The sequence below is a fragment of the Odocoileus virginianus genome, chromosome 3 (assembly GCF_023699985.2).
Source record: "Odocoileus virginianus isolate 20LAN1187 ecotype Illinois chromosome 3, Ovbor_1.2, whole genome shotgun sequence".
In the NCBI taxonomy this organism is placed as follows: domain Eukaryota; kingdom Metazoa; phylum Chordata; class Mammalia; order Artiodactyla; family Cervidae; genus Odocoileus; species Odocoileus virginianus.
The window spans coordinates 13,964,857-13,989,988 of NC_069676.1; the positions used below are offsets into that span (position 1 = coordinate 13,964,857).

The 25,132-nt window shown below is 42.4% G+C and overlaps 1 protein-coding gene and 1 pseudogene across 1 annotated transcript; one reads left to right on the plus strand and one right to left on the minus strand.

Annotated features, from left to right (window-relative positions):
* Positions 1-339: 339 nt before the first annotated feature.
* LOC139034483 (vomeronasal type-2 receptor 116-like) lies at positions 340-4,913 on the minus strand (annotated as a pseudogene).
* A 12,694-nt stretch (positions 4,914-17,607) lies between these two features.
* Positions 17,608-21,368, plus strand: LOC110135604 (RNA-binding protein with serine-rich domain 1-like). Its single transcript, XM_020890737.2, has 2 exons — positions 17,608-18,428; positions 19,676-21,368. The coding sequence occupies exons 1-2, from the start codon at positions 17,623-17,625 to the stop codon at positions 19,764-19,766; spliced, it is 897 nt and encodes a 298-aa protein (XP_020746396.2). The 5' UTR covers positions 17,608-17,622; the 3' UTR covers positions 19,767-21,368.
* Positions 21,369-25,132: the final 3,764 nt, after the last annotated feature.

Here is a 25,132-nt window from a genome sequence, read left to right on the forward strand (position 1 = left end):
TCTGAAATGTTTTTACAGATAAAATGAACTTTCTGGATACAGGAGTGGAGGAAACAAGAAGGATGTACTTATTGTATACTTAATGGTGGAGGACCCAGCTAGATTCAGTAGCAGGAGCTTTGAGGAGCCATTAATCTGAGATAGAACATTTATCCATAACTCTAAATAACTGAGACTTTTAAAAAGAGAAAAAAGATCCTCTGCGAAATAGAAGTAAAGCAATTCTGATGCTATTATTGGAATGAATAAGAAATATCTATCTGGTATACTGCTCAAAAACCAAGTATAATAGCAACTTACTGCTTTCTATTATTGGAATGAATAATATCTATCTGGTATACTGTTAAAAAGCCAAGTGTAATAGCAACTTACTATGAGATAAACCCGAATGCAGATTTCTCTTAGAATCTATTTGATACTTTAAACCTTTCAGAGAGTTCTCAAGTCTTAGGAGGGTAATATAGCACTTTGGGGCAAAGATATAGCCTAGGAGCCCAGCACTGGAGGCCAAGATGGAGACGATCTCCACGGCCACCATGACCTTGCCCTTGGTGCTGTGGCAGATGGGGAGGTAGGTGACCCAGACACTGAGGAGCACCAGCATGCTGAAGGTCAGGAAATTGGCTTCACTGAAGGTGTCAGGCAGGTTCCTGGCCAGGAAAGCCAAGGAGAAGGTCCCCAGGGCTAAGGAGCCCAGGTGGCCCAGGACACAGTAGAAGGCAGTGACCGAGCCCTTGTTCCACATGATGAGGAGCTCCTTGGCTCAGAGTGTGTCCATCTCAAGGAAAGGGGGAGAAGTTTCCAGCCAGATTCCACAGATAATCACCTGGATCATGGAGCACATGGGAAAGACATAGCAGCTCCTGTTACCAGCAGTCACCTCATGGTTCTTCCTGGTTTTCCGGCCTTGAATGCCAGGATCACAGCCAGGGTTTTGGCTAAAACAGTGAACACAGCTCCAAATGTGATCTGTTGGAGGACGCAGGTGGCTGTGTGGGGATGATTGATGAAGAGTAAGGAGCAGAGGACGCACAGGAGGAGGGAGATGAGCAGGACATGGCTGAGAGCCCGGTTATTGGCCTTGACTAGGGGGGGTGTCTCGGTGCTTCACAAAGACCCACAAAACCGCAGCCGTGAGGACACAGAAGCAAAGAGCTGTGCAGGCCAGTGACATCCCCAGAGACTCCTCTAAGGCCACAAAGGTCGGGACTCTGGGGAGGCAGCGATTTCTCTTCCTGATTGGGTACTTCTGGTCTGGACACTGGACACAATGCTGTGCACCTGGGGAGAAAGATGTGGCATTTCATTTTCACGATTCATTTTTATCAATTTGAATATTGTCACCATTTCTGTGATGTGTGTATTCATCCCCCCTGATGTTACCTTCAAACAAACCAAGTTAAGACTCTATACCAAGGGAAAATGCTTTCAGGAAAAAAATCATTTATTAATGAATCTTCTAACATGGTGGAAATGGGTGTGCTCATTTGTGGTTCAGTTAACAAAGGCATTGATTCTTCCTAATTCTTTTCTCTACTCTCCCCAGTACATGAGTAAAGTCATAAATTTAGAAATGGTAAGTTTGGCTTTATCCAAATTAAAGTCTTTGATGTATCAAGGTAAGTGTCAAGAAAGTGAAGGCACAGTGGAACGAAAGGGAGAAAATATTTGTACATCTACATTTGATAGGGAATTAATATCTGGAATCAGTCCAGTACTCCTACAAACCCACACAACAAAAATACAACTCAATTAAACTGTGAACAAAGGACGTGTGTGGACATGTCTCCAAAGAAGATATACAAACGGGTATTAAATACATGAAATTATGCTCAAAACTGATATGTGTTACAAAATGCAAACTAAATCATGAGATAACCACTTTAAACCCCCAGGATGGCTATTCTTTTACAAAATAATAGTTGAAATAACAAATGTCACTAAGGATGTTAAATAATTGGAATCTTCGTACATTACTGGAAGGAGTATAAAATGGTATAGCTGAAGTGAAAAGCAGCATGTCAGTTTCTCAAAAAATTACACATAACATTACCATAAGACCTGGAGAAGGAAATGGCAACCCACTCCAGTATTCTTGCCTGGAGAATCCCATGGACGGAGGAGCCTGGTGGGCTACAGTCCACGGGGTCGCAAAGAGTCGGATATGACTGAGCGACTCCACTTTCACTTTCAACCCTCAGCTGAGACTTTCAGCTCTTGTGTTTGCTGTTGATTGTTTTCTTGAGTTCTCAAAGACCTGTGACCATATTTTTTTTTAAAGTTGCCTGTTTTCTAATTGCATCACTTTACACACTGTTGTCTAATAATATGTGGTATTTATAATGCCTTCTTAATTATTTTGAGCAGCCATTGCCTGTATTTTCTTAGCACCTCCTTGGTTTTCTTACGTGAACTCATCTGACAGGGAAATGCAGCTTTTTTGTTTGCCCTCTCTGCATACTGGACCATCTGAGTCAGTGTTCTAACTAATCCCTGATGGTCTCTGAGCTACTGTTCTACCAGACTCAGTAGTTAGGTGCTTCAGGAATTTTTCGATAGAATTGGTCCTATTAGGAGACTCTCGGTGTCACCTTTGTTATCTTAAAAGCTGGTCCCTTCGCCGAGGCTCTTAATTTTTTGAAAACTTTATTCTATTTCAGCTGAAAATTGGCAAGGCTATTTAAAAAATTGATGGAAGCCATTTAAGAAATTGAAAAGTAATCGCAAACAACATTGGGTAGTTGTGACTTTCAGTTCTGTATCAGTTGAATTTTTGTGCTCTTTTCCCTGTGTACGTGGTGGTTCTATTTTTCTCCAATAAAACTTTTTATTTAAAAAAAATTTGTGGAGAAGATCTTTAACATTCAGATATTCTAAGAATGTTATAAAACCACAGAACTTAAAATCTTCTTCCTAATGATTAATGAAAAAAAAAAAAAAGAAAAAAACATTACCATAAGAATAAGATATCCCCCTTCTAAATATTGCTATATTCCCAAAAGATACGAAGGCAGTGCCTTAAGTAGATATTTGTACACTATTCTTAGCAGTGTTATGATGACCTAAAGGAGGGAAGCAGCCCAAGTGTCCACTGAAGGACAAATGAAACAATAAAAGGTGGTATCTATATGCAATGAACACTATCCAATGTTTAAAAATGGTGAAATTGTCTAACACATGCTGCAAAGTGGATGAATCTTGAAGATATCATGGGAAGTGAAATAAGTCAGACCCCAGAGGACAAGCAATGTGTGCTTCTACTCACACGAGGTGCTGAGGAATAAACAAGTTCATAGACAAAGGCGGTGGAAGGATGTTCACAAGGGACTTCCAGGAAGCAGTAAAAGGGAGCTACTTTTTAATGTCTATAGAGTTTAATAATGATAAATTTATGTACATGGATAGTGGAAATGACTGCACAACCATTGAAATGTACTTAATAGCACTGACTTCTACACATAAGACTGATTAAAATGGTAAAATTTATATATATTTACCACAATAAAATGTGCAAATCCAATAATGAATAAATGCATGAATTGAGAAGCTGGTGCACAATGACTGCCTATGCCCTTAGTCTCCTTTTTAAGGAGAAAGGGGAAAGTGACAAAGCTATCATTGGGTGATTAAATTTTTATACCTGAGTGGTTGGAAATGTGTCTCTCAGACAAAAAGCACAAGTAAAGCAGCACATTGGCCTTCCTTGTAGAATTTTTTCTGAATCCTGAGCTGTAGCTCTGGCTACACACACACTGGAATATTATTCTTTCATAATAAAGAATGAAATCTTACCATTTGTGGCAACATGGGGACCTAGGAGGTATTATGCTAAATGTCATAACTCAGAAAAAGACAACAAGTGCATGATTTCGCATGTATGTTTAACAAACGAATAAATGACCATCAAAACAAAAAATATCAGACTCACAGATACAGGAAACAAAAATGTGGTTGCCAGAGGGGAAGAAGCTGGGGGGAAAACAAACAGGTGGGGAACTTCCAGTTGCAAAATAAATGTCATGGGTATGTGATGTACAGTCTGAGGAATATAGACAACAGCTCTGTAATATCTTTGTATGGTGATATATCCAAACTATAGTGGTGACCATTTTCAAATGTATAGAAAATCATGGTGTTATGTAACAAGAACTAAAAAAGGGGAAGTAGCATAGTATGATAAGCCAAATATTAAAAAACAAACTCATAAGAGAGTTCAGATTTGTGGTTACCAGCAGTAGGTTGAGGGGTGCAATTGGATGAAAACTATTAAAAGATACAAAGTTTCAGTTATAAGAAAACTAAGTCCTAGGGATGTACTGTACAACACAACAAAAAATTAACACTGTTATACATGAAAGTTGTTAAAAGAGTAAATCCTAAATGTTTTCATCACAAGGAAAAAAATTCTTTTACTTTAATTATGTTCTACATGAGATGATGGATATTCACTAACCTTATGGAGGTAACTATTTCATGATGTATATAACTCAAATCATTATGCTGTACCCCTTAAATATGGTGCTGTGTGCCATTTCTATCTTAATAAAACTGGAAGAAGAAATAGTGATCTGCTCCTGCTAGACATTGGCTCAGAACACCTGTAGGCTACATAGTATGAAATCAAGATTTTGCAATCAAAGGATGAGTTTAGTGCTGACTTAATGGGTACACACATAATCTCGTATGAGGACTCTCTGATAGTTTTACAATGTGTACATCTCATCTTGAAAAGATCTCATACCTCTTTAAATTCAATAGGCCATTCTATCATCTCTTCCTTGATCACCAAGCCTTGATCATATAGACTATTGCAGCCAAACTCTCCCACTTTAATCAGGAACCCAAGACCACCTGGAAAACTCACAGCATTCAGGATATCATACTGTACCACATGACTTCTTATCCAAGGACATGTGCTCCCCAGCACTGTTTCTAAATTGAATTTTATACAGGAATGGGTGAAGCTAGAGGAGAAGAAAGATTGGGAAATGGCAAGTGTATTCAAATTAGAGATGGAAGGGCTATACTTACAAAGCAAGCACTTCCCCACCTCCCGAAACTCAAACTTTCTTGTTGGTAGAAGCTGAGTTTTGTTTGGGTGTTTATTATCTCTTCGACTCTAGTGATGTGCTTTTCCTCTCATCCTGAAAACAAGGAGAGAAGGAATTGAATACAGTCTAGACATTGTTCAAAGCCTTTCCTTTGTTATAAGTTTTGGTAAACCTGACCCACAAAGTTTGCTTGTGGCTTCTGGAAGGAAATGCCTGTATTCTCAAAAAGGTACAACATGGAATTTTTTTCTCATCCTGCAGTTGGATTTTTTTTAATCAAGAATATGACTGTCTGACTGGATTCCATGGTGGCTCAGACGGTAAAGAATCTGTATACAATACAGGAGGCCAGGGTTCGATCCCTGGGTGGGGAAGATCCCCTGGAGAAGGGAATGGCAACCCACTTCAGTATTCTTGCCTGGAGAATCCTATGGACAGAAGAGCCTGGCGGGCTATAGTCCATGGGGTTGCAAAGAGTGGAATATGACTGAGCGACTAACACACACAACACATGGGACCTGGCTAGATAAGAGGCTGAATTCTAAACTAATTGGGCAGGTTGCCATTCAAAATGCAGTCCAGTTCTGAAAGTAGTGTTTGTTATCTTTGATGCTTTTGAACTGTGGTGTTGGAGAAGACTTTGAGAGTTCCTTGGACTGCAAGGAGATTAAACCACTCAATCCTAAAGGAAATCAGTCCTGAATATTCATTGGAAGGACTGATGCTGAAGCTGAAACTCCAATACTTTGGCCACCTGGTGTGAAGAACTGACTCATTGGAAAAGACCCTGATGCTGGGAAAGATTGAAGGCAGGAGGAGAAGGGGATGACAGAGGATGAGATGGTTGCATGGCATCACCGACCTGATGGACATGAGTTTCAACAAGCTCCAGGAAATAGTGAAGGACAGGGAAGCCTAGTGTGCTGCAGTCCATGGGGTTGCAGAGTCAGACACGACTGAGTGACTGAACTGACTGAACTGATGACTGTCTGATGACAATAAGGTGAAACATGCTTACTATGGGAGAAAATTAAAATCTACAATTCATACAGCATTAATGGAATTGTTGATTTAGGCTTTGAACCACAGGAGCCTTTGTCACTTTGTTGTGGGAAATAGTGAACTCTTTAATTTTTGAGATACAATTCACATAACATAGGACACACCATTTCAAAGGGGACAATTCAGTGGGTTTTAGGACATACGGAATGTTGTGCAATCACCAGCACTCTCTAATGCCAGAATATTTTCATCATCACAAAAAACTCGTGGAAGTTAAACAGTCACTCCCCATTTCTCCCTAAACACAATCCCTGCCAGTCATTAATCTACATTCTGTCTATAGGTCTGCCTGTTCCTGACATTTTTTATGGAAGAAATTTTATACTATTTCCCCTTTTGTGTCTGGTTTCTTTCACTTAGCATAATGTTTTTAAAGCTTGTATGTATACAATAATTCTTTTCTTTTAATGACTGAATCTTGCTTCATTGCTTATCCAGTTATCCTTTGGAGAACTAAAATGTATCCAAATTGTAAGGGAAGAGGTAAAACTGTCTATTTGGAGATGACATGATACACTATGCAGAGTCATAAATCCTCCACACAAAAATCCTTAGAACTAATAAATGAATTCAGCAAGAGTGCAAGATACAATATTAATATGCAGAAATCTGTTGCATTTGTTTATGCTAATAATGAAGTATCAGAAAGACAAAGTAAAAAAAAAAAATCCCATTTACATGGAATCTAGAAAGATGGTGCTGATGAATTCATTTGCAGGGCAGCAGTGGAGATGCAGACATGGAGAAGAGACTTGCGGACACAGCAGGGGAAGGAGTGAATGGACGAACAAAGAGAGTAGCAGGGAAACATGTATGTAGATAGCCAGTGGGAATTTGCTGTATCACTCGGGAGCTCAAACCAGTGCTCTGTGACAACCCAGAGGGGTGTTAAGATGGGACGGGAGGTGGGAGGGAGATTCAAAAGGGAGGGGGCATGTGTACCTGTGGCTGACTCATGTTGATGTATGACAGAAACCAACGCAATATTGTAAAGCAATTATTCTTCAATTAGAAGAAAAAGGATGACGCTGCCCTCTGCTGGCTGGCTTGTGAAGTGCTGTTTTCCCAGCAGGTCCTTGACCACACACCACAGACACCAAGAGCTACGTGAATGCGCCTGTGTTTTGACCCAGCAGTTTTACAGTTACCTCAATAAGAGAAATGCCCAAGCTTGTTACGAAGGATTAGTTATCACATGTCTATTGTCACATAACATTAATCACAATGGCTAAAGTGTTGCCATATCTATATGACATGACTTCTGTAGACATTCAATAATAATCATGCAGATATACATTTATTTAAATTACATTCATGATAAACTGTTAGATATGAAAATCTGTTTACAGAATGAAGTTGACCATATACAATCATGGACTAACCCAGAGACTTTTAGAAGTAATTTCAGAATTTGACAATCATGTAATCCCTTCAGCTCTTTGAAAATGGAGATGGCCAGAACTTTCTCTGGCTTCCAGTACAGGAGGAAGGGAACAAAGTTTGACCTCCAGCCTTTGACATTAATAAGACTCCCACTGCCCTACCCCCAACACTGGCCTCAAGGAGAAAACAGGTTCCTTCTTTCCCCTCACAGTGCCTGAGATCAGAGGGTCTACTTCAACCCCTGATAGTCACTTTCTGATACCCTAACTCTGGTAGAAGGCAAGTGATTAGTAGCTTTCACCAAACTAGACAATGTATGTGCCTGAAATAATTTCCATAAAATATTCCATGTCTTACTTTTAAAGTTATGGAAGGAAACCAAGAGGAAACAAAACATGAAATGAGACAGCTGGAACGGACAAAGACTGGACACACAAAGGTCCTCACACAGATAAAACTCTGGAAAGACTGAAACTCTAACCCCAGAGGTCAGTAGCCCTCCAGTGCAAGAGCACCTGCCAAATGACTATAGATTTAAAATTCCAGAAGGAATTAGTACAGATGGAAACAACTTGTGGAAACAAAGTGCAGAGTTCCTACACATCCCTTTACTCTTCCGAGGACATGCAAAGTGAAAATGAAAGTCACTCAGACTCTTTGAGACCCTGGAATTCTTCAGGCCAGAATACTGGAGTGGGTAGCCTTTTCTTTCTCCAGGGGAATCTTCCCAACATAGGTATCAAACCCAGGTCTCCTGCATTGTGGGCGGATTCTTTGCCAGCTGAGCCACAAGGGTAACCCAAGAATACTGGAGGGGTAGCCAATCCCTTCTCCAGGGGATCTCTCCACTCCAGGAATTGAACTGGGGTCTCCTGCAATGCATGAGGATTCTTCACCGACTGAGCTATGAGGGAACCCTGGATATGTTAAATATTTCAGAGGCACTAGTGATTCTTTCAACCAACAAAGCATGAACAGCACACAGGCGGTTTGAAGGAAATCCCTTGTTAGGCATCATTACTGGAACAAACCCAGAGACATGCCTGCTTCACAGTTGGATAAAGTCCAGATTTTTAAGGCAGTGTTCTCATTTTTTTCCTGGAGAAATTAGTGCAATGGATAAAAAATGAAGGGCATTAAACTGGTCTGAAATGTTATCCCCTTTTCTTGTTTGGCCTTCAGAATAGTGGGCTGAATATCTCACTCACTTTAGGGTTACATGATGACTGATGTCCAGTGGGTCATAATGTTTAAGGGTTGTGGATTTAAGGAACTTAGGGGTATCTCCAGGGGTGCACATTTCAGCAATGTCCCTGTCAGAAGTAAGCAGCCAGACTGTGTCCCTTTCTCCTAAGTGTGACCTCAGACCAGGGGATCAGTGGCTCAAGGGATGGTGTGCCTCAGTCGGAGGGTCTGACAACAGCAGCGGCTGGAGTCCCAGAGGCTCACTAGTTTTGAGACCTCTGGAGAATGATCATTGAGAATAGGCTCATGGAGCTGACACAGAAGTTGTCTAACTCTCTCCTCGGTCTTGAAGGTAGTGGGGAGAAAAAACTCAAGGTAGAAAGAGATAAAGAAGATCAAAACAATGAGAATCTGAGGTTAGTTTCTCAGTCGTATCTGACTCTGTGTCTTCATAGACTGCAGCCACCGGGCTCCTCTGTCCATGGACTTCTCCTGACAAGAATACTGGAGTGGATTGCCATTTCCTTCTCCAAAGGATCTTCCCAACCCAGGGATCAAACACCCGTCTCTTGGATCGCCTGCCTTGGCAGGTGGATTCTTTACCACTAGCGCCACGTGGAAAGCACCAGTGAGGGTGTGTCAGTCTACGATTCTGCAATTTCTGTGCACACCTTAGCATCTTCTCTGTGGGATTAAATGGACACCCCCCCCCAACATGCACATGTAAACAAGAACTTACACTATAGTTCGCCTCTTGTTTTTGGCCACCCACAAAAGAGAGCCGAAATGTTCGGCTGATTCCTGGTACAACTCATAAAGAGGAAAAAATCCACCCATCACCAGGTCCCCATCTCTATAGACTCTTGCCTTCTGGAATCGCAAACAACGTCCATAATCCAGCTCACATACAGTGTGTAAGAAATGCAGGAGGAGGAGAAGACAGATCAGAAAGGACATGGCAGGGTCTGCAGGACAGGGAGACAAAACCCTGTGTCTGAGCTGAGCTGGGAAGAAGTTGGCTCGGGAGCGCGTCGGTCGGCTCTGCTCTCAGAAAGGAGCACTTCCCCTCACGTCAGCCCAGCATGCGCCACTGCCGCTCTGCCTCTCAGCCTGGGAAAACTGCAGCGCAGGTGCCAGGCTGGCGTGCCAGACCAGGGCACAGGTAGAGTCAGAAAGCAGGCGTGTGTAAGGGGTCACAGTGCTGAGACGTCACCCTCGGTGTGGCCGTGATGGGAGCAGCCTGGCTTCCCCTTCTTTTTACTGCTTCCTGTCAGCCACGTGGAGGAGCTCTGGGGAGGCTCCTGTCCTGCGGCTCTGCATCTGCCCCCTCCATCTTGGTGAAAAACAATCACCATACACATGTTTTTCCCCTTCCCTCTGTGATTGCATCCTAGTCTGTGACTCTCAGACTTCGGGGCTTGGGAGCAGCGAGGGAGGTGTGGGGGAGACACGCCCATCCCGACACTGAGGGCTCCGCCCTCCTGTGTTCATGATCGACGTCCCCGCACGGAGCTCATGGTGGTTGTCACCACTGCGCCGAGGGACACGGCAGGGTTAGAAACAAGCTGGTCTGGAATCGTCTTAGCACTCTTCATAAAAATTTCAACTGATGCTTTAGCAAGAAAGTACATTTATTCCTTGATTACTGATCTTGGCATATATAATTAAGAAAGCCACTTTCTTTATCTCAAATACAATTTGAAATCTATCTTATTAACAACCTAATTTTATACCATGAAGTGTCAGGAAATATAATAAAACCTAAATTCACATCTATCACAGAGCACGGAATGATACAGATTATATGGACAGCAGAATAAAAGAGAGGAGAGAAAAATAAGGAAAATCAACAGTTTGTTCTTTGCAAAGATCCACAAAAATGACAAACTTCAAATACACTGACTGTGAAAAAGGAGAGAAGATTCAGTTACTCAAAGTAAGAAATGGATTTGTAGGCATCACTGCTGAATTTATAGGGAAAAGAAAAGGATTTGAAGAAAATACTATACATCGACAGATTAGATAATCCAGACAAAATGGACAAATTCCTGGAAAAGCTGCTCCCAAAACTGAATCAAGAAGAAGTAGAAAATCTAAATAGACCTATAACCAGTAAGACTATGGAATCAATAATCCAAAAAGTCCTATAAAGCACAGCCTTGTACCACATGGTTTCACTGTTGCTTTCTACCAAACATAAAAAACTACTTAACAATACTGATTCTAAAATGCTTCCCCAAAAAACTGAAGAGGAGAGAACTCTAACTCATTCCATGAGGTCAGTGTTACCCTTTTACCAAAGCCAGAAACAGACAATACAGAAAGAGAACGCTATTAGATGAATATACTTGTGACTACTAGTAGAAATATCTTTAATACATACTAGCAAACTGAATGTAGCAACACATTAAATGGATTCTGAATGACAGACAAATGAGATTTATTTCTGGGACCTAAAAGGATGGTCCAGTGTATGAAAACCAATCAATGTAATAGCTAATAATATTATGACACTCCTTCATAACAAAAACACTCAGCAGAAGAAGAATAAAAGGGAATTTCAATAGAATAGAGGCCATACATCAAAAATCTGCATCTGTCATCTTAGTTGATAAAGAAAGCCTGGAAATATTTTCTGTGAGATGAAGAACCAGAGAGGGATGCCTGCTTTTGCCACTTCTAGTCGACCTAGCTAGCACAGGAAGTCCCTGCTAAACAAAGAAGCAAGAAAAAGTTATGAAAAGACAGTTACATTAAAAAAGAGGAAGGAAAATGATCCCTGTTCATAGTGAAATGGTGTCATATGAAGACACGCTTAGATTACACTCAGACACAGCACAAGCACATGGGGACACACACGCACACACTTAGACCCCCCAAAAAACTCAGCAAAGTCGCAGGATAAAAAATCAACACACAAGGGACCTCCCTGCTGGTCAAGTGGCCAAGACTCTGAGCTCCCAAAGCAGGTGGTGTGGGTTCGAACTCTGGTCCCTGGTCTGGGAACTAAGATCCCACATGCATGGCAAAGCAAAAAAAAAAAAAAAAAAAAGCAAAAACAAAAACATAAAATTTAAAAAATATCTAAAAAAAACACAAAATTATTATTTTTATATACAGCAAACACAAAAAATTCAAAAAGGAATAAATTATTAGGAATAAACATAAGCAGTGAGGCAAAAGATTTTATTCCCCAAACTATAAAGTATTGCTGCAATAAATTAAAGGAGATAGAAATAAATAGGAAGGCATACCATTTTACTGATTGGAAGACTTAATACATTAGAATGTCAATACTACACAAAGTGATCTACAGACTTAATGCAACCTTTATTGAACTTCTAATGACATTTTTGTGGAAATAGAAAAATGTATCCCACCATTTGTTTTGAAAGCTCAGGCACCCTGCATAACCAAAAGAATCCTGAAAGAGCAGATCAAAGTTGAAGGTATGAAACCTCCTGATCCCAAAATACCCTAAAGGGTTACACCAAAGTAATTAAACAGTGTGGTACTGGAGTAAATAAAATTGAAATAAAGCCTAGAACCCTGGTAAAAGAACAACAACAGAGAAACAACAAACTCCCTCCAATATCTGGTCAGGTAAACTTCAATAAGACTGACAGGCTCATTTAGTGGGGAAGAGACAGACATTTCAGCAAATTACATTGAGTAAAGTAGCAAAGGAAGGTGAGGTGGGCATTTCTCATTCATAATGAGATCCAAGGCAGGGTCCTTGGATCAGACCAATCCCTGGGATGATCAGCCCTGAGTGTGAGGAGTAATCTGGACAAATTTGGTTATTGAAGGGGCGGTTCTTCCTTCTTTTGAGACAGACATTCACCCTGGACACAGATTTCCCTTCCCCGCAGGCAATGTTCCTAGATGTCTTATCTATCGTCCTGGTGTCCCCCACACACTGCTTCTGATGCAGGAACTCACTGCACAGGAAATGAAATGTGGCAATGAGCAAACACTTTTGGAATTCACTGTCCTTCCTTCCCCTGGCCACCCGGAAGCAGCTGGCCTGAAACAACAGTGCAGTGGGCTTTGGAGACCTGAGAGTCGCTGTCCTCTGGGGGGAAATACCTTGCAGGGCTGGGGTGCTGTTCTTCTGGACATTGTATAAACTCAAAAGGGGCTTTCCCAGAGGGCACAGTGCTAAAGAATCCTTTTGCCAATGCAGGAGACACAAGTGACAGGGGTTCAGTCCCTGGGTTGGGAAGATCCCCTGGGGGACGAAATGGCAAACTGATCCAGTATTCTTGCCTGGAAAATTCCAAGGACAGAGGAAAGGCTGTTTTCTCAGTCCTCATCTTCCATTTCAATAATATCTGCTACTCTTAATTCACTCCCTTGTGAAACTCCTTTACCCCATGAGTCCTTTCTCTTCTCTTAAACATAAAGGTGTACCACTCTCCTTCTTTCTCTTCTCTCTTTTATTTTGGTGGCATCGCATCTTAAACCTACATTTCCGTTTGGCTCTAGTTTCATAGTCTGTGCTATAGTCAAGATACCTACTACCAGTTTTCTGCAACTTTCACCAACACTCTACCCAAAATAGAACTGATCATCTTTCATAGTCTCTACAGTTGACCCTTGAACAGTGCAAGTTTGAACTGTATGGGTCCTCTTATAAGCCTATTTTTTTTTAAATAAATGCATACGACAGTACTACACAACCTGTGGTTGTGTTACAGGGAAGAACTGACTCCATGTTGGATCTATTTCTTTTCCTTTAACCCTTAACTTTGCTTCTGGTTGCTTTTGTTTACTAAAAGGACACTATTTATATAAAACCAATGGGAAGCAAAGATTCAATAACTGTATCCTTTTTGTTCACTAAAAAGATACTGTTTATCCTGCCTCCAGCCCTCTACCTGAGTATTAATCCAAAGTACCTTAGTTCAGGACCCTGTCCACCTGTGGATGGCGGGAAGGAAGAAGTTAACACATCTCCTCCCTGAGACTATACCAGAAGATATTTGCAGGATTAAAGGCTTCCTCACCTCCCCTATCTCTGTTCTATAAAAGAACTTGGCATTCAGACCCAGATAAGCTGGCTATTTTGAGACATTAGTCCTCCATCTTCTCGGTCACCAGTTTTCCAAATAAAGTTGTGCTCCTTGCCGCAGCACCTAGTTTCTCCATTAACTGGCCTGTTTCATGGCCATCAGATCAAGTTTGGACTCAGTGACCGTTGTTTGAATGTGCAGTTGTGGAACCATGGATGCCGACTGTGGAGTTAGCTCCAAATTCTCAACTCTGTGGAGGGGTTGGGCCCTAACTCCCATTCCTACCCCCATTGCTTAAGATTGTACTTGCCACCTCTCCTGACTTCCTCTTTCCTTTAAAAGGCACTTCATCTGCTCAGCCACTTGAGCTGGAAACCACAGCTTTATCTCTGGTTCTGTCCTTTCCCTTTTCCTGCATATCCAGTCAGTAAGTTCACAATGTGTGTGTGTGCGTGCACGCACACCACACACTCAGTTATGTCCAACTCCTTCAGATTCCATGGACTATAGTCTGCCAGGCTCCTCTGTCCACGGGATTTTCTAGCAAGAATACTGGATTGGGTTGCCATTTCTTTCTCCAGGGGATCTTCCCAACCTAGGGATGGAACCCTCAAGTTTTGGGTCTCCTGTATGGACAGGTGGATTCTTTACTACTGCACCACCTGGGAAGCCCCCACAGTAAGGTAATGTTCTAAAATAATCTGATGGATTCACAAAATGACTCTCTGCATCTACTCTGGTGCATTAGGTAGATTGGTGTTTGTTACAAGGTATAGTAAAGAAATTCCAGGCACAGTGTTCTCTTAGGGAAAGGAAGATCTACACTGTTGCTAAGGCAGGTTGTGAATTGTAAAGCAGACCTGGAATCTGGTCCTTCTAAAGCTACTAAGTAGTGCAGAAAGAAACTTCCACTCTTATTTTTGTAGAATGTATCCCAGTTGAGGGAAAGAAAACATTACAATATTGGTAGGGACTGCAGATACCTAACCAGGCACATACCTGTTGAGTTTTTTTCATCTACAATAGTATCTGATGGTGTCAGTCACCTCAAATTCTTGTGTTTGTGTGCATAGATTTAGGAATCTCTTCAATGCCTTGGATCTGAAAGACAGTGTGTTCTCTGGAGATTGGGTTATCCCCTGATTGGATTGTCCACTCTCTTCCCCTATTAAAGGAAAATCAGAGACAGAAGTTAGTGGACTTTCCAGTGAGCCACAGGCTGACTGCATCTCAAGAGTGGTCAGAGGACAGCTCTTGAAATTGGGGGATCCTGCACAGACCAGATTTCCAAGCTGGCCTTATCTGGTGAGCATGGAATTGATACTGATGGCAAAACAGTACACATCTACATTTACCTTTTCTAAAATCTCTTTATTTTAGCCAACAGTAGCTTTTAAAATGAAAAGTTACCTTACTGAAAGTTATTTCTTTGGTGTTAGTATTAATAAATATTCAAGGTTTTGTATAGGTTTTTGTATGAAGCTTTCTTGTGATAATTAGCCAGATTAAAAAAAACAAACAAACAAGATCACTATGAAGTAGAAGCAGTATTCGTCTGAACTCTGAGTTTTTTCATTTACAATAGTATCTGACTGTGTCAATAGCCTCAAATTCTTGTGTTTTGTGGGCACAGATTTAGGAATGTCTCCAATACCTTGGATCTGAGAGGGCGAGTCCACTGATTGGGTTATCCACTGATTGGATTGTCCACTATTTGGGTTGTCCACTAATTGGGTTGTCCACCTTCTTCCCCTATAAAAGGCGAGGCAGAGGCAGAAGTCAGACTTTCCATTGAGGCACTGGCTGTCTGCACCTCAGGAGTGGTCAGTGGACAGCTCTTAGAACTGGGGGAAACTGCATTGACCAGATTTCCAAGCCAGTCTCTCCTGGTAAGTGTGGAATCCATACTGATGTCCATCTATATACTTTTGCCTTTGTACAACCTTTAATTAAGCAAATAGTAGCTCTTAAAATGTTGGCTTACTGAAAGTTATTTCTTTGGTGTTAGTATTAAGAAATATTCAAGGTTTTATATAGGTTTGCGTATGAAGTTTTCTTGGGATAATTAGCCAGATTTTTTTTTCTAAACAAAATCACTATGAAGTAGAGGTAGTATTTTCCTGGGCTCTGTTTAAATAGTTCTCTCTGAAAAATGTTTGAGCCACAAGTTTATTTTTATTGGTTTTTATTTTTCTTTCTTTTTAAACTCAGCTCTCTGATTGCTGCTCCATCCCAGAGTTTCTGATTCGTCACATCTGGGAGCGAGGCCTGAGACTCTCCATTTCTAGTAAGTCCCCAGGTGCTGCTGCTGCTCTAAGGACACACTCTGAGAACCACTGGTGCACCTGATCACAGTCTAAGCATGTACTCTGAGAACCACTGGTGCACCTGATCACAGTCTAAGCATGTACTCTGAGAACCACTGGTGCACCTGATCACAGTCTAAGCATGTACTCTGAGAACCACTGGTCTAGCTTGTCCCTGGTTGGGTGGGGAAGCTTTCTGACTTGACGGGAGGGTCCTTAATATAGGCAGAGGCCTGGATGACCCCGTAGCAAGAATGGGTTCATACTGCCCAAAATTGGGTTTCAGATTTCTTTCTCTTCCTATTAATAGTGCTTCTAATGTGGGCTGAGGAGGCAATGCTCCCATGAAAGGAAATAAGATTGCTTTCTGAACTAGCTGAGCTACAAAGACTAGACTGTCCTATTTGTAAGATGGAAGAAGAGAGAATGTTCCAGGCCATCTATCAGATACATCAGCACAGGGTCTGCCCTTCATGGTTTACTTTCCCTTGTGGTGGCCATGAGCTGCAAGGAAGACAGTAAAGATTGGACATCCATGGGCCCTGGTGATGAGGGGAGGTGCAAGGACTTGGGGTAAGGATTATGTCTGTGACTTGCCTATATCACTCACAGCAAGGTCAAGGTGACTTTTAAAAGTTATTTTACAGTGTCCTATTTACTTTTTTCTCACTGTTTGATTTCTCTACCTGAGATATCCTCTGAAGCTATGTCTAACTTTATCTCATTTCTCTTCCAAATTAATCCATTACCTTTGTGTATTTTGATGTTCCTATAATTCTTTGTTTAATGTCTACTGCTTCCCAGGTGGTGCTAGTGGTAGAGAACCCGCCTGCCCATGCATGAGGCTTAAGCGACACGGGTTCAATCCCTGGGTCTGGGAGATCCCCTGGAGTGGGGCATGGCAATCCACTCCAGTAGTCTTGCCTGGAAAATTTCATGGACAGAGGAGCCTGGCGGGCTACAGTCCATAAGGTTGCAAAGAGTTGGACACCACTGAAGCGACTTAGCACGCAGGCAATGTCTACTGCACGGCAGCCACCAGGGAAGCTCAATTTGTACATTTAATGCTGTCTAAAAAAACCTGGAACCTGCTTTGATGTTGGGATAAAATAATCTAGTACATCACTGGCTCTTGTATTTCCGGGAATATTTAGTTAACAATAAAATGTTTTTTAAAAAATTCAACTCTCTGATCCGTATGTGTCATTAAGTTAAATGGCTATGGCTGGTCGCTCAGTCGTGTCCGACTCTTGGCGACCCCATGGACTGTGGCCCGCCAGGCTCCTCTGTCCATGGGATTCTCAAGGCAAGAATACTGGAGTGGATTGCCATTCCCTTCTCCAGAGGATCTTCCCGACCAAGGAATCGAACCCGGGTCTCCTGCATTGTAGACAGATTCTTTACCATCTGAGCTACAGGGTTGCCCTTCCCCAATATCTTCATCAATAACTGTCATTATTTTTTCTTTCTTCTTACTTCTCTTCCTCCATATCTCCCTCTTTCTCTGTCGCTATGATGGCCTTATTGATGATCACAACACTATTGTACTTCACACTGTAGGAAACAGCCTTTAATCTATTAACCCCTTTCTCTCCTGAGGTTGAGGAGCGCGGAGGCGAGATGACTCCGTCTCCCATCCCACGCAAAGAGCGCTCTGAGGAGCAGTCCGCGGATCGCTGTAGAGATACAGGCGCCACCCAGCAGTCCGGCGAGAAGGACCGAGGCAGGGATAAAGCTCGGAAGCGGCGCAGGGCCTCGGGCGGTGGCAGCAGCTCGGGGGCGCGGTCCCGCGCGGGCTCCAGCCGCGGCTCCAGCTCTTCCTCAGCATCCGGCCGCTCAGGACACTCCAGCGGGTCCCGCAGCTCCAGCTCCAGCAGCTCCCCCGGCTCTCCAAGGCCTTGGCGCCCCCGAGACCACAGGCTGCGGTCCGGTTCCAAACCCAAACCACCTGGACGAGACGAGAAGGAAAGCAGAAGGCGCAGCCCCGCCCCTAAGCCCACCAAAGTGCACGTCGCGAGGCTCACCCGGAAGGTGACCAGGGAGCACATCCGGGAGATATTCTCCACCTTCGGGAGAGTTAGACAGATCGACCTGCCCAGAGAAAGGATGCGCGCGCATCCGTCTCAAGGCCACGCCTACGTGGAGTTCGAGAATCCGGAAGAGGCTGTGAAGGCGCTCAAGCACATGGACGGAGGGCAAATCGACGGCCGGCGGATCACAGCCACAGCCGTGCTAACCCCCCCGGCCCCAGCCACCCCCAGGCGACTGAGCCCTCCCCGGAGAATGCTGCCACCGCTCTCCACGTGGCGCAGGCTGAGGAGGAGCAGGTCGCGTTCCCCTTGGGGCAGGTCCCCCGAGCGCCGGCTACCCCGCTACCCCCGCCGCCCCCGTCACTGGAGCGGCCCAAGCTCCAGCTCCTTGCGAAGGTGAGGGCAGCAGTCGACACATGTCCCCGAGCAGCAGAGCTCCAGCTGCAGGGGTGTTGCTGGTTTGGGGCTGTGCTTGTAAAGGTGACCTCCAGTGTTCTGGCTGGAAAACTTCCCAGTTTCTATAGTTCCTGGGAGTCATGTAGCTGGCAAAGCCAGCAGGGATGAGCAGGGGGCTTCAGACGGACAGACAGCCCCGGCCTGGGAGCACGTTTTGCCATGTCCCAGACAACCTGGGCCGATCCGGTGGCCTGGTCCTGCCCTAACCTGTTGGCCGGCAGAGTCCAGCAGTGATGTCATCCCTGTTAGCCTGGCCCTGCACCCCTGCTTGGGTCCTCTTCTGACCTCTAGGGTCAAGTACCCCGTGTTATGTGCCCCCCCCCCCACCCCTCCCTTTCTCTGAAATTGGTAAGTTTCAAGCCAGCCCTGCTGGGTCATGAGGGAACCACCCCGAGCCAGGGCAGTTGTGTGCTAGTCATTGCCCTGCAGGTTTCCTCAGATGTGTACATTGCTTTTTTGGCTTTTATTGTACAGTCAGGACTATGCATTTTCTGTTTTGGGTTTTGTAACTTTGTAGCTTTTTAGATAATGTTGTGGTTGTTCTTTGTTGTATAAAGTAATTGCTTTGGATGAACCAAGGATTAGAGTTTAAAAAAAAAAAAAACTTTTATCAGGATTCAAATAAATTGGGGTGATGACTTTGTTCAGTGAAATTCTGAATTATGGATCTTAGTCCACAACTTGGCATGTAATAGGTGCTCTGTAAACATGAGGATCAAGTGATTTTCATTCCAAACTGAGGAATATTGGGTGTTGAAAGGGGTGGTGTTAGTAATTATGGCAGGGCAACAGGATTAAGATATTTTTATTTTCTCCCTCTAAAAACACCCTCTGAAACAGAAATGATGGATTTTAAAAGAATGTGTGCACTGATTAGGTTTACATTTTAAGTGGATTTCTATGATTAAAGTCTTAAATGGATTGGAGAAGGCAATGGCAACCCACTCTAGTACTCTTGCATCTTGAGCTCCTTCTAAGGGCAAAATGAGTAAGTATATATGCCAGGGTAAATCACTAGAGTCCACATTACTCTTCCCTTCATTGGGTATCCAACTCAGTGAGAGAATTAACATAAAATGAAGAGATGATAATACATATACAGTTCACAATTGGAAGACTAAAAGAGAAAATGCAATATTTGATGTCTGGGTCTGGAAAACTCACTCTGTTCAAATAATATTTTGCAGGAAGATGGAAAAGTACTCAGGATTGATTCAAGGGCGGCAGGAGCTGAGAGGCCATGGCATCTTTCCCCGGTCACGGTGGAAGTGTTCCTAGAGGTATTCTCCTGGGGCAGCACAGGTTCTTACCACAGGGCTGGGACACGTCCAGTCTGCATTCATCTCTGAGATCTCTCTCATCTCCCTCAGCTAGAGAAAATCTAACTGAAGCAACCCAGTCTGATGGAGAAAACCGAGAAATCCGTTGCTTTGAAGAGGCAACAGAGAGAAGCCGAACAAATTAATAAACTCTTTATTGGTGTTTTGAACTTTGAAACCGCAGAAGAAAGTCGGAGGAACTGTTACCAGCAGTGGGGAGAACTTACAGACTGTGTGGTCCTGAGGGATCCTTCCAGCCAAAGATCAAGGCAGTGCGGTTTTATCACCTTTTCATCCATGACAGAGGTGGATGAAATGTCCACTGGATCCCATTCCGTTGACGGCAGAGTGCTTGAACCCAAACGTGTGTCCCAAGAGCAGCATCTGGACAGTGGGGTGTCCTTTGGACACTGAAGAAGCTGTTTGTTGGTATTCAACAAGATACTGAGGAACATCATCTTAGAGATTACTTTGAGAAATATGGAAAAATGGTACCGTTGAGATCATTACTGATACACAGTCTGGCAAGAAAAGAGGCTTTGGATTTGTGACTTGATTCTGTGGACAAGACTGTGTTGCCAAAAAACCATACCATCAGTGGTCATCATGTGGAAGTCGCAATGGCTTTGTTAACATGGGAACTGTAGCAAGTCTAAGATTCTAGAAGTGGAGGAGGAGGCCCCTTTGGTTTGGGGGTTTATCCTGGTGGTGGTAGCGATTTGGAACTAGCATCAGGATGATAGAGTAACTTCTGGGGAGGACCTGATGCATATGGAAATGGTCCTAGATTTAGGGGTGCTTATCACGGGGCTGGAGAAGGGAGAGACAGAGGGTCTGTCTGGCAGATGTGCTGAAAGCCCCACATCTGGCAACCATGATTGGGGCTGCAGAGGTGGTCATGGCAACTATGGAGGAGGAAATTGTAGAAGTGGAATTAACAATGACTTTGGAAATTATCAGCAGCAATCTAATTACAGTCGATGAGGAATGGAAACTTTGGTAGCAGGAACTTGAGGGCTCAATATGGTGAAGGAAACTCTGCTCCAGGAGGCAGTGGGGGATGTGGGAGTTGGGAGGGCGAAGCCGAAACTGAGCTGCTTCCTTTGCCCTGGGCTTCACTATCTAAATAGCAGAGGATGAGAGCCCAGACGTAACTGGGCATCTTCAGGTTATGAGTAAACATGCAGGGATGTGGCAGAAAACAGAGAGCAGGTGCAGAGAGCCATTTGTGAATGAATTGAATTATTTAAGAACATTGCCTTCCTGCAGAGGAAAAACTATGGAAAATGCCTTTGAGGCAGTTTCTTAGCTTAATTGTTTCTTCCTAGTGATCTTTGTCAGAGTGTAGAAGCATCACGAATCTTTGATAATGTTAAATTTTGTTTAACATTAAACATTTTGTTAAATGTTTGTAAATTGTTAATGTTTCTTTGTAAAATGTTACATTTTAAAAAGTCTTTTGCAAGATTTTTCTGTTTTTGAAAAGCTTTTAGAAGTATGCTGTAATGAAACATATTAATAACATTATTCCTTAAATTTTAGCATGTAGAATTATCATATGAAGCAGTTGTACATTTATGATTTAATAAAATAATTCTAAAGGAAAAAAGGCACTTATGCTTTGTCCTCTTTCACCTATACTCTTTTGCACTTTTAATTTTTATCTTTTTTAACAGTTTTTTTCTAATTTCTTATCATTGACATACAGTACTATATACAGTTTTCTTTCGATGGAAGAGTTATACAATTCCATTATTCCAGGTAATTTTTAAAGTTTAAAATTGCTGCTACTGTATATGTTTGAAGTGTATGTGACATCTATATCATGAAATGATTACCACAGTGATTTTAGTTAACATAATACTGGAGAGGGTAGCCATGCTCTCCTCCAGGGGATCTTCCCAACCCAGGGATCAAACCCGGGCCTCCCACATTGCAGGCAAATTCTTTACCATCTGAACCACCAGGGAAGCCCTTTATTTAACATTCATCATCTCAAAATGTTTTGTTTTTTTAAAGTCTTTTTTTGGTGTGATGAGAGTCTTAGGATTTATTCTCTGAACACATTTCTTCAGCACCGTAATGAACAGCAACATTATCTGCAGTCATCATGTTACTCATTACCCCTTTTGCATCTTTTTTTAAGCTGGGAATTTGTACCTTTCAACAACCTTTCTCCTATTTCTCCTTCCATGCATTCTCTGCTTCTGTAAACCAGATGTGATTTCTTTTTCTATGGGTTCATTTTGAGTATTTGGGTTCTTTCTTTTTTAGATTTTTTTTATTGAAGTATATGCTTGTTCTTAGTTGCTCAGTCGTGTCTGACTCTTTGTGACCCCATGGACTGTAGCCTGCCAGGCTCTTCTATTCATGGGGAATTCTCCAGGCAAGAACACTGGAGTGGGCTGCTATTTCCTCCTCCAGGGGATCTTCCCAACCCAGGGATCAAACCCAAGTCTCCTGCATTGCTGCCGGATTCTTTACCATCTGAGCCACCGGGGAAGCCCTTTTGAAGTATAGTTGATGAATAATATTGTGTAACTTGCAGATAATACAGTAGAGTGATTCACAATTTTTAAAGTTATACTCTATATAAAGTATTGGTCATAGTCCCTGTTGGTACAGTGTATTCTTGTAGCTTATTTTGTACATCAAATTGTAACTGCTCACTGCTCAAAAGTCAATAAAGAGGCGCAGTTGGAAGAAGGGAAAGTTTGCTTTATTTTGGATGCCAGCACCCCGGTTCACAGGATGGGGGCAGGATGGACGCCTATCCAAAGGCTGATCAGCCCAGATAGCTGGCTCATTATTATTTCTGGGTGTGTTCTTGAGGATGTTTCTGGAACAGATCAGCATTTGATTCCATAGACCAAGTGAAGTGACCCACTCTCCTCAGGGTAGGTGGGTGTTATTCAATCTGCTGAGGGCCGCATGGAAAAACAGGTGAAGGAAGGTGAATCCACTCTCTCTTCCTGAGTGGGAATGTCCATCTTTTCCTTCCTTGGACTCAGAGCTCCTGGTTCTCAGGCCTTTGGACTTGGATTGAAATTTACCATTGACTTTTAAAAGATATTTACTTATTTATTTAATGGGCTGTGTCAGGTCTTAGTCTTAGTTGCAGGATGCAGGATCTTTCGTTGTGGCACAGACTCTCTAGTTCTGGTTCAGGGGCTCATTTGCTTCACAAGATGTGGGATCTTAGTTCCCCGACTAGGGGTTCAATCCACATCCCCTGCATTTTGAGGCAGATTCTTAACCACTGGACCACCAGGGAAGTCCCACCCCTGACTTTTCTGCTTCTCCACGTTGCAAATAGCAGATTATGGGATTTCTCACTGTTATAACCGTGTGGGTGAATTCCTAAATACCTCCCCTCTTCTGTAGACTTTATGTCCTATTGGTTCCATTTCTCTAGAGAACCTTGACTGATACACATTATTAAATTTCAAAGAAAGTGCACCTGGAGGAACTTTTCAATGCCTAAGAGTCTCTCACAGACAGCCCCTCCCCCAGGCAGCCCAAGTACACGAACACACACTAAAACATTTAAAAATGAAGAGACACACATGCTGAAACTAACTCTAATACATACACTTTCTCGCTACTTCTATATGACAAGTTATAAATTCTTTGCTCTACTTATTATCTCTTTCCTCTCACGAAGATTAAGTCAAATGGGGCAGTGAATGTGTTTATTTCTGGATCACAGGTTTTATACCATTGCTTTGCACATAGATTCTTTGCAAATAGGTGACCAAAGAATTTTCTCTCCAAGCTGGAACACTCTGGGGAATAAAGAGGGTAGTGTTAATCATTAGGACAGGGCAACAGGATAAATATCTGCTGAAGAAAAAAATGAAGGCCTGGCCAGTTAAAGTACGTGATTAGATTTGCATTTAAAACAGATCGTCAGGTTACAATGATGACCTATATAGGAGAAGAACCTAAAAAAGAGTGGATATGTGTACATGTATAACTGATATGGTTTGCTGTACCGCAGAAAGTAACACAAAATTGTATACCAACTACAGTCGAATAAATTAAAAAAAAACTGATTCATTTTGCTTTGCAGCAGAAAGAAACATTCACACACAAAACAGATCATAGTGATGAGAAGAAAGACTTACTGCATGTATAGCACAGGGAACCCTGCTCAGTGTTATGCAGGAGCCTGGATGGGAGGGAGTTTGGGGGAGAATGGATACGTGTATATGTATGGCTTAGTCCCTTTGCTGTGCACCTTGAACTATCACAGCATTGTTAATCGGCAATACAAAATAAAGTTTAAAACATTAAAAATAAAAAGAAGCAAACACAAACACATTGGCATAATAAACCTTGTGATGTAGTTACTGGGGGTAGGGGAAGAGCTTATGGTGGGGGAGAGTTCAGAAAAAAATAGATAAAAATAACTGATTCACTTTGTTGTACCACAGAAAGTAACACACACAAAACAGGTGATAGTGATTAGAATCTAATGATCGGATTATATGGACAAAGGATGTAGAATCTAAGCTGTCACTGCTAATTTACTGCAGTTTGTCACTCAAAAGATGACATCTTTGCATAAATGTAGTTAAGTGAATGGATTTTCAGTGTTTCAGTATTTCAAGTTCAGTGTTTGAATAGTTTATTACATAAATTGGTCTGGATTTGGCACTGGATAATGACCTTCACCTTTCTGTATTTGTCTCATGCGGGCTTCATGATGTCCCAGAATCCCCTTCTCAACGTGTGGTGCTGTACATCACTGGAAACTTCTTAGAAATGAAAATTCTCCATCCCCACTCCAGACCTTAAGATAAAATAATTTAACAGAACCTATATTAACCTAAGGCTTCCCCAATGGCTCAGCGTTGAAGAATTCACCTGCAATGCAGGAGATGCAAGTTCAATCCCTGGCTTGGGACGATCCCCTGGAGGAGGGCACGGCAACTCACTCCAGTATCCTTGCCTGGAAAATCCCATGGACAGAGGAGCCTGCTGGACTACAGTCCACAGGGTCACAAAAAGTTGGACACAACTGAAGTGACTGAGCATGCATGCATGCATGCATGCATGATTATCCTAAGATAACATAAGAAGAGGAATGAACTTAGTTCCTGTTAACTGGATGTGAGGAGTAAAATTATTATTATATTGGAATACTGAGGAGAGGGTGAGTGAGGCTCCCCATTCCCTTCACATTTAATAATAGATAAAATATGATAAAATTAATTTTTTAAAATTAAATATGCTTATATAATCATTCAAAACCATCCTTTAATTCTTTTGACTTTTTCATTTTTTTAACAATGTTGTGATGGTTTCAGGCGCACAGCAGAG

Coding starts and splice junctions, on each gene's coding strand:
- LOC110135604 (XM_020890737.2), top strand. CDS start 17,623: ATGACTCCGTCTCCCATCCCACGCAAAGAGCGCTCTGAGGAGCAGTCC. Junction 18,429..19,675: donor AGCTCCAGCTCCTTGCGAAG/GTGAGGGCAGCA, acceptor AATATTTTGCAG/GAAGATGGAAAAGTACTCAG.